A 16,475-nucleotide genomic window follows, 5' to 3' on the forward strand; every position below is an offset into this window, starting at 1 on the left:
AGGTTGAACAAGATAGGTCTTTATTCTTTGGAGCGCAGAAGGTTAAGGGTGGACTTGATAGAAGTCTTTAAAATTATGAGAGGGATAGACAGAGTTGACGTGTATAAGCTTTTTCCATTGAGAGTAGTGAAGATTCAAACAAGGGGACACGATTTGAGAATTAAGGGACAAAAGTTTTGGGGTAACATGAGGGGGAACTTCTTTACTCAGAGAGTGGTAGCTGTGTGGAATGAGCTTCCAGTGGAAGTGGTGGAAGCAGGTTCGATTTTATCATTTAAAAATAAATTGGATAGGTATATGGACGGGAAAGGAATGGAGGGTTATGGTCTGAGTGCAGGTAGATGGGTCTAGGTGAGAGTAAGTTTTCGGCACGGACTAGAAGGGCCGAGATGGCCTGTTTCTGTGCTGTAATTGTTATATGGTTATAATTTAGTAGTTCAGTTAATAGGAAAGAAAGAAAGAATCCAGGTATGTTCTCCCTGGAACAATGCAAATTAAATGAGGGCATGCGGAGTAAATAAAGTTTAAGTATATAATGAGGGGTATAGATAAGAGTAGACTGCAGACAACCTTTCCCCATATAAGAGACAGATAAAACTCAAGGACATGGGTTTAGGATAAGGGGGAAGAATGCTGATTTACCTAGTCTTCCTCTGGTTTTTATGTTCTTAACAGCATCCAAAGTAAAACAAAATAAGTTTCACTGAATGGCAGCATCCCTTTTAAACTAAACTAAACCAAGTGGGACCCGTTGGGTCCCGTCCCCCAACGCAGGGGTGGGGCACGGCGTCACAGGGGAGGTCTGGCAACGATTATTGTGGCAGTTGGCAGCCAGCTTGAGAACCCATTGTTACCGTTGGCAATGTCCCATTGTGATGTCATTGTGGCAATCGGCAGGCAGCTTGAGAGTCCATTGTGATTGGTGCACTGTGAGAGACCTTGTGACATCATCATTGGACGCTCTCTGAGAAAGCAGTTTTGGCTTTTTTGAAACTTTAAGTCATGAATAACTTTGGAAATATAGGTCGGAATGCGACAGGAAGATGTTTATCACTTTGACAGGAACAATGTGAGTAGAATATGTGAAAATGGGAAGCCTGTGGCCTAGCATTTGGAAGAAGATAGGAAAAAGCAGAACAAAGTGACACATTGCCAGCACAAAGTTTTAGTAACATATATATAATAGATGTGTGCACAATTGTATACAACATAATCTAGAACTCCCATTTTATCACTAAGAATGGGAGCTCAAATACAAACGGCAGATCGAGGAGCATTTTCATAACAACTCCGACCCCAGACGCATGTGGCAAGGCATTAAGTGCATTGCCGACTACCATAAAGTTAACACCCCCCCCCCCCCCCCCCCCCCCCCCAGACAACGCCTCCCTTCCTGACAAGCTGAACCACTTCTATGCTCGTTTTGACCGGGACAACAAAATACCAGCCATCAAAACTACCCCACCCCCGAACGAACAACCCCTCAGTCTCTCCACCTCTGCTGTACAAGGCACACTGAGCAGAGTAAATGAGCACAAAGCTGCCGGCCCTGATGGCATCCCCGGACGTGTGCTCAGGTCATGTGCTGGACAACTATCCCTGGTCTTCACTGACATTTTCAACCTGTCACTGGTCCAGGGTGTCGTCCCTACTTGCCTCAAGACCTCAACCATTGTGCCAGTGCCCAAACAGTCAGCTTCAGGGAGTCTCAACGACTTCCGCCCAGTGGCACTCACCCCTGTCATCGCAAAATGCTTTGAGCGGCTGATCTAGGCTCACCCCAAAGCCAGCCTCCCCCCAACACTGGACCCCTACCAGTTTGCCTACCGGACCAACAGGTCTACAGAGGACGCCATATCTGCGGCCCTACACTCTGCCCTGGCCCACGTGGACAACAACAACAACTCCTACATCAGGTTGTTGTTCATCGATTTCAGCTCCGCCTTTAACACTGTCATCCCCGCCAGCTTGATCACCAAACTCAGCGGACTTGGCATCACCACCTCCCTCTGCAATTGGACACTGGATTTCCTCACCAACAGACCACAGTCTGTTAGGATCAACAACCTCACCTCCTCCACTCTGACACTGAACACCGGCGTGCCACAGTGCTGTGTGCTCAGCCCTCTCCTCTACTCCCTCTTCACCCATGACTGCAACCCTAACTATGGCTCCAACGCCATCATAACATTTGCCGATGACACCACGGTGGTAGGACTGATCAGCGACAACAACGAATCAGCCTATAGGGAGGAGGTCCAGAACCTGGCAGCCTGGTGTGCCAATAATAACCTCGTCCTCAACTCTAAGAAGACGAAAGAAATAATTGTTGACTTCAGGAAGAACAGAGGGGGCAGACATACCCCCATCCACATAAACGGGACTGAGGTGGAGCGCGTCTCCAACTACAAATTCCTCGGGGTACACATCTCAGAGGATCTGTCCTGGTCCCTCAATACCACCAAATTGATCAAAAAGGAGCAGCAGCGCCTTTACTTTCTGAGGAGGCTCAAGAAAGCTCACCTGTCCCCCCAGATCCTGTCCAACTTTTACCGCTGTACCATCGAAAGCATCCTGACCACCTGCTTCACGGTATGGTACGGCAGCTGCACCGCAGCTGACAGGAAGGCACTGCAACGGGTGGTGAAAACCGCTCAGCACATCATCGGTGCCCCGCTCCCTGCCATGGATGCCCTCCACCGAAAACGGTGTCTGAGACGGGCCGGGAAAATCATCAAGGACCCCTCTCACCCTAACCATGGACTGTTTGCCCTCCTCCCATCAGGGAGGCGGTACAGGAGCCTCAGGTCTCGCACAAGCAGGCTGAGGAACAGCTTTTTCAACAACACCATTACACTGCTGAACTCGGAGTCCCGACGCTAGCCATCCTTAGACTCTCCCACTTGTATACAGTTATCTGCCTATGTATCAGTTTTAATTCATCCACAATCCACACATTGTTAACCAGTATTTTTTTTAACTTTTATTGTATGCCAACTTTGTATTTTTATTTTTACTTCTACTATCTTGCACTATGACTATGACCAGATGCTAAACTGCATTTCGTTGTACCTATACTTGTATTTGTGCAATGACAATAAAGTTGAATTGAATTGAGAACTCAATTAGACCAAGTCAAAAGCACATGAGTAATATCCTTTTCCTACTTTTGTTTTTAAATTCACAAGTTCACCAACTATATCTTTTGTAAAAGATGCTTGGCGGCAACTTTAATTATTGGCACTAAATGAACAATTCAAAATGCTAGATTGTTAAGAACATTGTCATTTTATTTGCATTCCAACCAAGACTTATTATACAACCAGAAATCTAATTTACTGAGTAATAAAAGGAATGAATTTGTTTCTGGAATTAGTTTTTCACTTTTAAATCAAGCACTTCTAAATTATTCTTCATCTCAAATGAATTTTAATTGCCCAAATCTCAAGTGTGATTTCAAAATACATGCAATCGCCAAAAAACAATTTTCAAAGACGTATCTTTTAATTGGCACCATTTAGTTCAATCTCAAAACAGGGGTGGTAACAGATTATATGTGCAAATTTGTTTTCTTTAAACTCGTTATATTCAAAGTCAAATGATGCCCGGATAATATTAGTTTGCAAAGAGTGCAAAAAAAATCTAGATTATAACTATTGTTGTAGATGTAACAAAAATTTAGAGATGCCTTTCAAATATTTAAGTATTTCAAATAAAGTAACAAACAGGAAGTAAAAGGTGGAGATGTGATAGTTCATAGGCAGGGAGGGCTATTGTAGGCTTAAGGAGCATCAACAAGAGCCCAATAAATCTTCAATGCTGGAGATGAGAAAACACAAAAGATTTAAAGTTTAACATCAAAGACAAGAAAGAGAAATAGAAGAAATTTAATAGACATTTGACAGATATGTCAGATGTTAGGATGGAAAATTAATTTGAACAAACAGAAGGAGGATAAGTTTTCATCAATCTGGGTCTAGCTTGAAAGAAAGGCCAGAATGTTATAGGAGACAGGGACACTTACACATTAAGAAAATGTTAATATAAGTGTTGTTGTAGACAAAAGGATGTCAGTACACAAGATTAATAAACAAATGCCTCCTATGGATGGAAAACAAAATAAACATGTTTAACTTTTTTAGAGGTGTTGGTAACATCACAAATAGCATGGTTAATTTTAGTTGTATTTTGTATTACTAACCTGCTTGTTTCCTTTTCATGGTGTCCAGTTTCTTTCGCTGTTCTCTCAATAAGGCCTCCTGTTGAATCTCCAGTGTATTACTATCATTTGGAGGGTCTGGATACATTTGTCTTACTTGAGCACGTGTTGCTGAATCTATATAATAGAGAGTTACAACAGGAACATTCCATCTATAAATGCTAAAGGTGGCAATAAATGTTTTAAAAACAAAGTACACAAAGTGTTGGAGTAACTCAGTGGGTCAGGCAGCATCTCTGAAGAACATGGATAGGTGACATTTCACGTCAGGACCCTTGTTCAGACTGATTATAAGGGAGAGAAGAAAGTTGGGCGAGGGGGCCAGACAAAGTGGGGAAGAGAATTGAACAAGACCAGAAATGAAAAGACAGAAGGGATGAGACTAAAGGATTAAAGAGTTGCAAATTGTGCAGCTAGAGAAGGAAATAAGGTGGAAGGGAGGTGGAGAAATGAAATAGGTGGGTGTCTAGGTGAGGCACAGGGAAGGGGGGGGGGGGGTGGGGGGGGAGGGGAGAAGAAGGGAGAAGGGGAGAATTTTGTGGTTACCTAAAATTGGAGAATTTAATGCCCATACCTTTGGGTTGTAAGCAACCCAAGCAGAATATGAGGTGTCGTTCCTCCGGTTTGGGTATGGTCTCACTCTGGCAGTGAAGGGGGCCTTGGGAAGGGGACTTAACCAGAAGATCCAGCAGGCCTTGGTGGAAAAGTAGTAATGGGGAACAAAGAAATGGCGAATTAACTCTAATTCGTTTTTTGCGTCAGTCTTCACGGTGGAAGACACCAACACTGTGCCTGAAATTCAAGGGGGACATGGGGCAGAAGTGAGTGCATTCGCTATTGCCGATGAGGAGATACTTGGAAAGCTGAAAAGTCTGAAGGTGGATACGTTATCTGAAACAGATGGACTGCACACCAGGGTTCTGAAAGAGGAGCTATTGAGATTGTGGAGTCATTTGTAGTGATCGTTCAAGAATCATTAGAGCCAGAATAGTTTCAGAGGACTGGAAAATCACAAATGTAACTCCACTGTTTAAGAAGGGTGCAAGACAAAAGAAAGGACATCCTAGGCCAGTTAGTCTGAATTACGTGGTTGGTAAAATTTTAAGCGTCCATTATTGAGGATGATGTTCAAGGATACTTGGAAGCACATTATAAAGCAGGCCAAAGTTAACTCTATTAAGGGGAGATCTTGCCTGACAAATCAGTTGGATTTTATTTGAGGAGGTAACAAGCAGGATAAGCAACAGAGAGCCTGTGAATGTTGTTTACGTGGATTTTCAAGTCTTTGATAAGGTGGCACACGAGGCTGCTGAACAAGATAGTATTAGGGGCAAGGTACTAGCATGGATAAAATATTAGCTGACTGGCAGAAGGCAAAGTGTGGAAATAAAGGGGGCCTTTTCTGGTTCCGCAGGGGTCGGTATTGGGTCCGCTACTTTTCACATTATATGTTAATGATCCGGATGAGGGAATTAATGGCTTTGTGGCCAAGTTTGCAGATGATTCAAAGATAGGTAGAGGGAAAGGTAGTGCTGAGTAAGCAGGGGGACTGCAGAGGGACTTGGACAGGTTGAGAGAGTTGGCAAAGAAGTAGCAAATGGAATACAGCGTAGCAAAGTGTATGGTCATGCACTTTGATAGATGGGATAAAGGTGTCAACTACTTTCTAAATGGGGAAACCATTCAGAAATCGAAGGCACAAAGGGATTTGGGAATGCTGGTGCCGGATTCCCAAATGGTTAATTTACAGGTTGAGTTGGCAGTCAGGAAGGCAAATAGAATGCTGCCATTCATTTGGAGGGAATATGAAATCAAGGAAGTATTGCTGAAGCTTTATCAAGTGCTGGTGAGACCACATTTGGAATATTGTGAGCAGTTTTGGACCCCATTTCTGAGGAAGGATGTGCAGGCTTTGTAGTCCAGAGGAGGTTTAGGAAAATGATCCCGGAGATGACTGGGTTATCATATGAGGAGCATGGGTCTGTACTCACTTAAGTTTAGAAGGATGAGGAGGGATCTCATTGAAACCTATCAGATAATGAAAGGCCTAGATAGCGACAACATGGAAAGGATGTTCCAGTAATGGGAGAGTAAAGAGGGCATAATCTTCAGAATGTAGATGAGGAGGAATTTCTTTAGCCAGATGGAGATAAATCTGTGGAATTCATTGCGACAGGCAACTGTAGAGGCCAAATCATTGGAGCAGAGATTGCAGAGATTGATAGATTCTTGAATTGTAAGGGTGTCAAAGATTAAGTGAAGAAGAGTATGGAGTTGAGATGGAAAAATAGACCAGCCGTGATTTAATGGCAGTCAATTCAATTCTACTCCTATGTCTTATGGTCCCATCTAGAGGCTTCTTCAGTCTCTCTCTTTTACACCACTTTTGGGGTGAATTAGGTCCCCCTCAGATCCCCTCCAAATTTCCTGTTATCCTGAATGTTTGTCCTCTAGTTTTATCTATCTCTGCTGACAGGAAAGGTTTCCCGCAGTACCTCTCAATGTTATATATATCTCCCAATTTCACCTCCTCCATTCCAGGGTAAACAGAGCCAGCCTCCCCACATAAGTGAAATGATCAATCCCAAGCCACATTCTGGTGAATTGCCTCTGTACCCTCTTCATTGATATTGCATCTTTCCTACAGAGTGGTGACCAGAATTACACAGTCCTTCAGCTGAAGTGGAACCAATGTTTTATAAACGTGAAGCTTAACTTCCTTGCTCTGTATGTAATGCTTCGACAAATGAGGACCAGCATCCCATAAGACCTCTTGATCATGTTATCAACCTTCCACTGTTGACTTCAAGGATCACCTCACATTTGTCTCGATTAAGCAGCATCTGCAATTTCTCAGCTCATTTCTCAACATACATCATCCAGTAGCCTAAGACTACCTTCCACATTATCAACAACTCCACCAATTTTCATGTCACCTGCAGGCTTGCTGATCATGCCTCCTACATCCACTTCCAAATTATTTATGGAAAATCTAGTTTTTTTTATAGTTTCAAATAACTGGGGGGTGGCTTAACGTGCTGTAAAAGCAGAACACTAGGCAGGACTGCCAGTTTCAATCAGAGAACGTGCTCAGCCTTGATGATCTGTCAAAATATTGAGCCTGGGGAGCTACTAAAGAAAAGAACAGGCTTCACAAACAGGCAATTGGTGAGCTTCAATGGCACCAGTCAGTGGCATATCCAGGCCTTTCAGCTAATTTGATTTTAATTCAATTATGTTTGGGTGCCAATATTTGACTAGATAATAAGTTATATATTCATTTAAATTCACAGCTTCAAGTCAGACGATTTATAAAATATTTGCACACCCCATTACTAAATTTAACTATTTATGTCACATTCATGAAATTTGATCTGATTCATAACACCACCAATAAAAATATTACATTTCTTATGACCAAAGTATTCAGAAGAACATGCATTTAGTAAAGTAGACCAGGACAAATTATGATTTTTATCTGAACCTACCTCTGTACTTTAGGTCATTGAATTCTCTAATGTTTTGTAAATTAACAGAATCTAGCCCTTTTGAAGAAGGTCGGTGTACCAGGGCCTGTATACGTTGTCTAGCCAAATCAAAGACATCAACGTGATTTCTATCTCGCTTCCTATTAAGAAAAGTTTTACAAATAAGAAATATTAACTTCAAAAGGTAAAGCACTGACAGCACATTTAACTCCATGTTCTATAACATTAATGTGCATAGGTAGTTTAGATACTTTAGTTTGGTTTTCTTGGTTGAGTGCTTATCCTGGTGTTATAGCATGTACTTTGTGTTTTAACAGTAATTCATGTTTCATATTTAGTTCAGATTCTGAGGCAAAATAATAACTGGTTAATGCATTTGAAAGATCATATTTCCATTATTTAGTCAAATATACAATAGATAGAAAACAAAAATTCTGAGACTACTTGGGAGATCAGGCAGCATCTGTGGAGAGAGGAACATGCAATTTTTACAAGCAATAAATTCATGCTATACTATCCCTTTGCCAAGAATACATATCTTACTGCATCTGGACATTTTTGTGTTTCTTTCACCTTTTCGTCATTTGCAGCATTTTACTTTACAGCAAAATTAGCAGTTACTTAATAGTCCACTTAACTACACATCACACAGAAAATCACTGGTTGGGGATACTGTTTAATATTTAGCTGATGTCTCTAACAGTTTTATTCTTGTTTCTCAGTCTCATAGTGGCTTATTTGACTTTCATTGGCACAACTTTGGTCCTCATGTTGATAAACAGCAATAAAAGTTTCCAAAGGTGATGGAAAGACTGGAGGAAAGACTAAGTGCTGAGAGCTCTCTTATACCTGCATTAAGGAGGTAATTAAACATCCTGAACAATTACAAACGCCTGTGAAGCCATGTGTCCCAAACATTATGGTGCCCTGAAATGGGGGGACAATCTGACAATGTGTGTTTTAACCACATGTGGTTTTTTTCTATTACAAATCTCAAATTATGGAGTACAGAGGCAAATAAATAAATGATGGGCCTTTGTCCCAAACATTATGGAAGGCACTGCATAATTGGAGCAACTCATGCTACAAGCTCCTTGCAACAGTGAACTGTTTGTGTTCCTAATTTCTTATTATTTTAATTATTAATTTCTTATTATCTTTTCTGTAGATACCAGGATAATGAATAATGAAACTTCAATTATAGTATATGATTTCCAGTAATCTATTAACTAGAAATTCCAATAAAAAAGGCTTCTTGGCGAGATCACAGTGTCAAATTGAATTAAGAACAGGCTGAGAAAACCATACAGTAGAAGTAAATTGAATCTTGAATCTTGAATCCTGATGAATGTACTGTAAGTTTGTAAGATCACCAAGCATTATCTGCAGATTTAGATTTAAGGATAACTGCTCTTCATTATTTTTATTGTGGCTATAGATGCTGGTATTTGGATCAGTTTGGGGTGCTAGCTGTAACTGCCAAATATTAATAGTTATAAAATTCAGGATTATAACCAATTCTTTAGTTCTGCAGATGAATACAAGTTTTGGGAGACTGGAGTTAAGACCATTATATGACTTACTTTCAACTCTGAAAATAGAGTATGTATGGTAAAACACAAAACATTTTCCTGCTCTTTTCTTCCTATTTTCTTTAATCACTGCTTTCCAATTTTTTGATACAGAAATGTGCTTGTTTTTCTAACCTGCCCATGGCAACTGCTCCATCATCTTCCATGTCAGCATTTTGATACTGGTCCTCAAGACGACGTTCCTCGCTTCGCAGCTGTTTCCTCAAAGCTGACAACTCACTAATTATATCTCTCTTTTCCTCTGTCAAAACACAAGTAGAGTTCATTAAAATTACAGGGTCCAGGACATATCGGAGTGGCTGCATAGCATCTTCAAGAGTGAGGAGGAGCAGCCGGAGGTTGTTGACACAAATGATGTAGGTCGGATGAGGGAGGAGGTTCTACAACAAGAATTTACGGAATTGGGTAGAAGACTGAAAAGCAGGATCTGCAGGGTAGTGATCTCAGGATTGCTTCCAGTACCTCGTGCTAGTGAAGATAAGAATAGGAAGATAGGGAAAATGAATGTGTGGCTGAGGAGTTTGTGCAGGGGGCAGGGATTTAGATTTCTGGATCATTGGGATCTCTTCCGAGGCAGGGGTGACCTGTATAAAAGGGATGAGCTGCATCTAAACTGCAGGGGGACCAACATCCTAGCGGGAAGGTTTAAACTAGATTGGCAGGGGGGGTGGGATATAGTGCAGGACAGAGGCACATGAGAGGCTAGAAGTTGGTATGAAGGGTGGTGTGGGAAAGATTAGTGGACAGAATAGGCAGATGAAAGGCAGAGAGCGAGGAAGAAGGGTTGGTTTAAACTACACGTAATTTAATGCAAGGGGCCTGATGGGTAAGGCAGATGAGCTTAGGGCATGGATAGGTACGAGCGACTGGGAAGTTGTAGCCATGACTGAAACCTGGTTAAGGGACGGGCAGGACTGGAAGCTCAATGTTCCCGGGTACAGGAGCTTCAGGAGAGACAGGGGTGATGGCATAGAGGAGGGGGAGTTGCACTGTTGGTTAAGGAAGATGTATGTCATGGCTGTGTTCTGAGGTGACATTACAGACGGTTCCTCTAGTGAGGCTATATGGGTGGAACTGAGGAACAAGAAAAGGATGATGTAGTAGGGGATTTTAACTTTCCCAATATAGACTGGGAAAATCATCACCTGAAGAGTCTAGATAGGGTGCTATTCCTCAAAAGTGTTCAGCAGAGTTTTCTTAAGCAGTATGTGGAGACCCCACACGTGAGAGGGCAACGGTGGATCTAATATTGAGAAATTGCGAAGGGAAAGTTAATGAAGTGTGTGTGGAAGAGCCTTTTGGGACCAGTGACCACAATTCGATTAGGTTTAAGATAGTGTTTAAGAAGGAACTGCAGATGCTGGAAAATTGAAGGTAGACAAAAGTGCTGGAGAAACTCAGTGGGTGCAGCAGCATCTATGGAGCGAAGGAAATAGACACAGTTTCGGGCCGAAACCCTTCTTGTCTGAAGATGGGTTTTGGCCGAAACGTTGCCTATTTCCTTCGCTCCACAGATGCTGCTGCACCCGCTGAGTTTCTCCAGCACTTTTGTCTACCTTAGGTTTAAGATAGTTATGGATAGGGACGGAGAGGGTCCATGTGTTAAAATGCTCAACTGGGGTAAGGCCAACTTTGAGGGTATGAGAGGTCTCGCTCAAGTTGACTGGAGCAGGTTATTTGAGGGGAAAGGAACATCAGCCAAGTGGGATGTTTTTCAAAGTGTACTGAAGAAACCTCAGGATATGTACGTCGCCGTTACAGAGAAAGGCAAAGCAGGCAAATTAAGGAAGTTTGGCTGACGAGGGAAATTGAGACATTAGTCAAAAACAAGAAGAACGCAAGGGATCAAGTGCATCCCAGGAGGAGTTTTGGGAAATTCAGAATCAATCCCAAAAGATTTTATAAATACATAAGGGGGAAAAGGGTAACTAGAGAGAGAGTGGGACATCTCAGGAATCAAAGCGGTCACCTCTGTGTGGAGCCACAGGAGATGGGCAAGGTCCTCAATGAGCATTTCTCCTCTGCATTTACAGAGGAGAAAGACAGTTGGACGGAGGAAATTGGAGCAGTCACTGGAAGTGTCTTGAAGTACTGAAGGTACTGTCGTGTTTGAAGGTAACAAATCTCCAGGGCCTGATCAGACGTATCCGAAAACATTGCGAGAAACTAGAGAGGAAATCGCGGGAGCCCTGGTTGAAATTTATGAGTCATCCTTAAATATAGGAGAGGTGCCGGAAGACTGGAGGGTGGCAAATGTTGTGCCTCTTTTCAAGAAGGGCTGCAGGGAAAATGCTGGGAACTATAGGTCGGTGAGCTTAACATCTGTAGTTGGTAAAGTGCCTGTCAAACTTGGGCGTCATTTGCGCGTCACGCAGATTTTGTGAATCCCAAAATCCTGGACCACCCGTCACTGCCTACACCACCGCATCTCATCACGTCACGGCGCGTCGTGACGCGTAAATAATGTCGTGTCGTGTCGCGTAAATGACACGCAAATAATGCCAAAGTGTGACAGGCCCTTTAGTTACTGGAGAGTATTCTGAGGGATAGGATATACAGGCTGGGCAAGGGCTAATTAGGGATAGTCAGCATGGTTTTGTATGTGGGAGATCATGTCTCACAAATCTGATTGATTTTTTTTGAAGATGTGACCAAAAAGGTTGATGAGGGCAGAGCTGTAGATGTTGTGTACATGGACTTCAGTAAGGCATTAGACAAGGTTCCGCATGGTAGGCTGCTCTGGAAGGTTAGATTGCAAGGGATCCAAGGAGAGATAGCCTAATGGAAAGCAAATTAGCTCCATGGAAGGAAGCAGAGGGTGTTGGTGGAAGGATGCTTCACAGAGTGGAGGCCTGTGACTAGTGCTGTGCATCAGGGTTTGGTGCTGGGCCCATTACTGTTTGTCATCTACATCAATGATTTGGATGAGAACATACAGGGCAAGATTAGCAAGTTTGCTGATGATACGTATGTTAGTGGTTTTGCAGATAATGATGATGGGTGTGAACGATTGTAGCAAGATCTGGATCGATTGGCCAGGTGGGCAGAGGAATGGTTGATGGAATTTAATACAGAGAAGTGTGAGGTGTTGCATTTTGGGATGAAATTATGCAACAAAATGATATCAGACAAATCAGTGTTGCACTAGGAGTCGGATACCACAGCTGCCATTTTGGAGGTTCACACTCCAGCAAAAATCTCCCAATCTGTAATAACACCACTTACTTCTTGTTCTTGTTAAATGAACTAACAAGAGTGTTTTAAAATGTTCTGCTGCCATCTCTTACTCAGTTTGCCACTTCAGTCAACTTCGTAAACATCTTAGGTACACAAAATTGCTGGAGGAACTCAGCGGGTGCAGCAGCATCTATGGAGCGAAGGAAATAGGCGACGTTTCGGGCCGAAACCCTTCGTAAACATCTTGTATGATTCTGATTGTGATGAAGTGGAAAGATGGGAGGAGCCTCAAATTCCAGCATGGAGTGATGGGGCTGAATGGCTTCTTTCAGTATCTATTTCCTGCATAATTTTGATTAATGTCCTCATACAAAAAAAAACACAGAAATTTTACCCAAATGAAAATGAAAATTCACTCAAAGAATGGTTGTGCCCTACAACTTAGGTCCTGAAAGGGGACTGAGGCAGGGATCTTCAGTGTATTAAAAAAAAAAACACTTGGATGAACACACAAAAAATCTGCTTTGGCTATTACTGCAAATGACACAAGGTTGTAGACTGACCTGGGGTCTGGGAATAGCCAAAGCAGCTTTCTTTTTGTTCAGCATTGACGTGAGCGAAGGGCCACTTTCTATACCATCAATTTCTGCTTTGTTTCTGTATCTACCAATGTTCATGTCTAACCAAATCCCACCAATTTCAGTTTTGAAAGTTCTAATTGACTAGGTCCCAATTTATGGCAGAAGCATATTTGAATTCTACATCACTGCATGTGATGATGTTGTTCTGAAAGAGTGTAAAAATAATACAATCTTATTCTCAACACCTTCAACACAAGAAATAGTTTCTCAGGCAACTTTATGACATCTTAAAATACCATCACTCTTTATTCTTTTGATTCATGAGGACAGTTTGATTCTGAAAACTGTCCTCATGCTTTAAACCTTTTGGCCACGATATTCTGGTGAATCTCTTTAGCCATTTACTCCAAGGACAATCTCCAATGTGATGCCTACATCTGACGTCAGACCCCCTAAATCTCCTCCACATTTCCTTGCTTTCATCATTTAAAGAATACTATCTACCCATTTTAAGGATCAGAGTTAATGATCTCACAATTTATCACATTGAAGTCTATCTTCTAGAATTCTTGGCACAGTTTTGCCCATTCACTTTACTGTGCCACAAACATGTTGACAACAGCAATAAAAGTAATAATTTAAAGAATCTAAACTTTAAATGTACAACCAAATATTGTATGTAGACACAACATGTTGGATAACTCAGTAGGTCAGCCAGCATCTCTGGAAAAAATAGATAGAAGATGTTTCAGGTCAGGATTCTTCTTCATACTTACTGATTGTAAGTAGGGAGGGGGACTGAAAACAAGCGACCAGAACAAAACAGGTTTGGCAACATTTTACCTCATGCAGGGAGGTTCCCTGATAGGCCCATTGTTGGCTAGGAATGGTGTAATCCCAAGAGGGATACATCGTTGTGAACTGTGGATCTGGTTAACTGACTTTTTGTTCGGGGGACGTGAAACAAGTCTCGCTACCGGAGCCCACATCGGCAACACCGGGTGTAATAGATCAAAGTTAGAGGAGGTGCATGTGAACCTTTCTCTCTCTCACCTAAAAGGACTGTCGGGGTCTGTGGATGGAGTCAAGGGCTGAGGTATAAGAACAGGTTGTTCCACCTCCTGCGGTTCCAGGGGCTTTGCAATTTTTATATTCTTCTATCAGGTTTCCTCTGAATCTCCAACAGGCCAGAGAAAACTATCCAAATCCTTTTAACAGCTGATTTAGCCGATTATCTAATAGCCTCTAATCCAGACAGCATTCTGATAAACATCTTCTGCACCCTCTCTAAAGCCTCTACATTTTTCCTGCAATGGGGTGACCAACACTGCATACAATACTCCAGAGGCAGCCTAACCGATGTCCTATAAAGCTGCAACATGACTTCCTGATTCTTAAACTCAATACCCCGACCGATGAAGTCAACATACCCTTCACCTTCTTTACCGCTATCTACTTTGGTTACCACTCTGAGGGAGCTGTGGACATGGACCCCAAGAACCCTCTGTACACAAGTGCTGTTAAGCTTCTTGTCATTAACTGGATACTTTCCCCTTACATTCTACCTCCCAAAGTACAACCCCTCACAATTCCTCGGAAAGGCCATGGATAAATGTCATGATGATATTATCTAATACCTAAATACATTGAAACAGCACCAGGACAAACATGAATATAATCCTCTTGACCAATATTACCATTTGCTCGAAGTTGGTTTCGTCGAGCTGGAACAGGCGGTGACTTGGTCCCAGAATGTGGATGTTGCTATGAAACAAAAATATTTTCCAAGGAAGTTTGATAAGTATAAACCAAAAATTTAAGGAAAATAAATAGTGTTTACAACATTAAAAAAAAAACAAAGTGCTAGTAACAAGTCAGGCAATGTCTCTGGAGACGTTGTGGGTCGAGATCCTTCTTCAGACTGATTGTGGTGGTGGGAGTGGAGGAAGCTGGAAAGAATAAGGGGCAGTACAAACCCCAGTGAGTTACAGGAGGATAAACATAGAAACATAGAAAATAGGTGCAGGAGTAGGCCCTTCGAGCCTGCACCGCCATTCAATATGATCATGGCTGATCATCCCTCAGTATCCCATCCCTGCCTTCTCTCCATACCCCCTGATCCCTTTAGCCACAAGGGCCACATCTAACTCCCTCTTAAATATAGCCAATGAACTGGCCTCAACTACCTTCTGTGGCAGAGAATTCCACAGATTCACCACTCTCTGTGTAAAGTAAGAAGATTTTTTGATAGACAGATGGTTGGACAAAAGCCAGAGATGAAAAGGTGTGGGGAGGGGGTGAGAATCATGGGGTGCTGTAGTTTGTTAGTTAGCTAAAATTGGAGAATTTCATACCATCAGGTTATAAACTATGCAAGTGGAATATGAGGTGCTGTTCTTCCAGTTTGTATGTGGTCTCACTCTGGCAATGGATGAGGCCAGGACAGAAAGGTCAAGTATGGGAAATGGAAGGTGAGGTTGCAGCCAGAAGATCCAGTAGGCCTTGTGGACTGAGTGCAAGTGTTCAGCGAAATGATCGCCAAGTCTATGCTTGGTCTCGCTGATGTAAAGAGGCCACATCAGAAACACTGGATGCAGTAGATGAGGTTAAGTTTAGAGGAAGTGAACATGAACCTGGAAGGACTGCTGGGGTCCCTTGATGGATGTGAGAGAGGATGTGTAGGAACAGTTGTTACGTGTCCTGCGGTTGCAGGGGGAAGTATCTGAGGAGGGGGTGGTTTGGGTGAGAAGGGAGGAGTGAACTAAGGAATTGCAGAAGGAGCAGTCTCTGCAGAAGGCAGAAAGGGGTGGGAATGGGAAAATGAGACTGAGGTGGCAGAAATTGTTGGATACAGAGGCTGATGTGGTGACAATTGAGGACCAGAGGAACTTGATCCTTATGGGATTACTTCCTCAGTTCCATCTTTGTGTCAGGAACAGGTAGAAATGATGGGTTTGCCAGGGCAGTCCTGTTTGTGGATTTTGAGCAGGAGGTGGAAGCAGGCAGTACGGGGCTGGAGAACTATAAGTTTGGAGGCTGTGGTGGGGAGATCGCCAGAGGTGATGAGATTGGTAACAATCTAGGAGATGATGGTCTGATGTTCGTCTCCGAGGTCATAGTCAAGCGGCAGATATGAGGTGGTGGCCACGAGCTAGGGCCTGGCAGCACGCTAGAGGTCAGCCTGCCAGACTGGATATGAGCTCTAGAACCTGCAGATTTTTAATAATATGTTAATCTCCACTGCCACAATGACATTGATATGACATTTCAAAACAAAATCTTTAACTGCTTTCAGAATTATAGTTATCACTTGGCCCTTTTATCCTAGGAAATAGACATAGCCTACACTTCCAATGCCACTTAAAACATTTCAGGACACCTCCTGTGTCCTGGGGGCACAACAAATGTAAAAAATATT

General features: G+C 42.5%; 1 protein-coding gene across 1 annotated transcript in view; it reads right to left on the reverse strand.

Moving 5' to 3' along the window:
- Positions 1–16,475, reverse strand: part of cspp1 (centrosome and spindle pole associated protein 1) — a 109,429-nt gene that overhangs the window by 18,637 nt on the left and 74,317 nt on the right. Inside the window, exons 23-26 of the mRNA XM_033019366.1 lie at positions 14,755–14,821; positions 9,414–9,540; positions 7,708–7,847; positions 4,202–4,336 (exon numbers count right to left, since the gene is read on the reverse strand). Coding sequence (XP_032875257.1) covers positions 4,202–4,336; positions 7,708–7,847; positions 9,414–9,540; positions 14,755–14,821 — 469 coding nt within the window. The remainder of the gene's footprint in view (positions 1–4,201; positions 4,337–7,707; positions 7,848–9,413; positions 9,541–14,754; positions 14,822–16,475) is intronic.

The sequence above is a fragment of the Amblyraja radiata genome, chromosome 4 (assembly GCF_010909765.2).
Source record: "Amblyraja radiata isolate CabotCenter1 chromosome 4, sAmbRad1.1.pri, whole genome shotgun sequence".
Lineage (NCBI taxonomy): Eukaryota > Metazoa > Chordata > Chondrichthyes > Rajiformes > Rajidae > Amblyraja > Amblyraja radiata.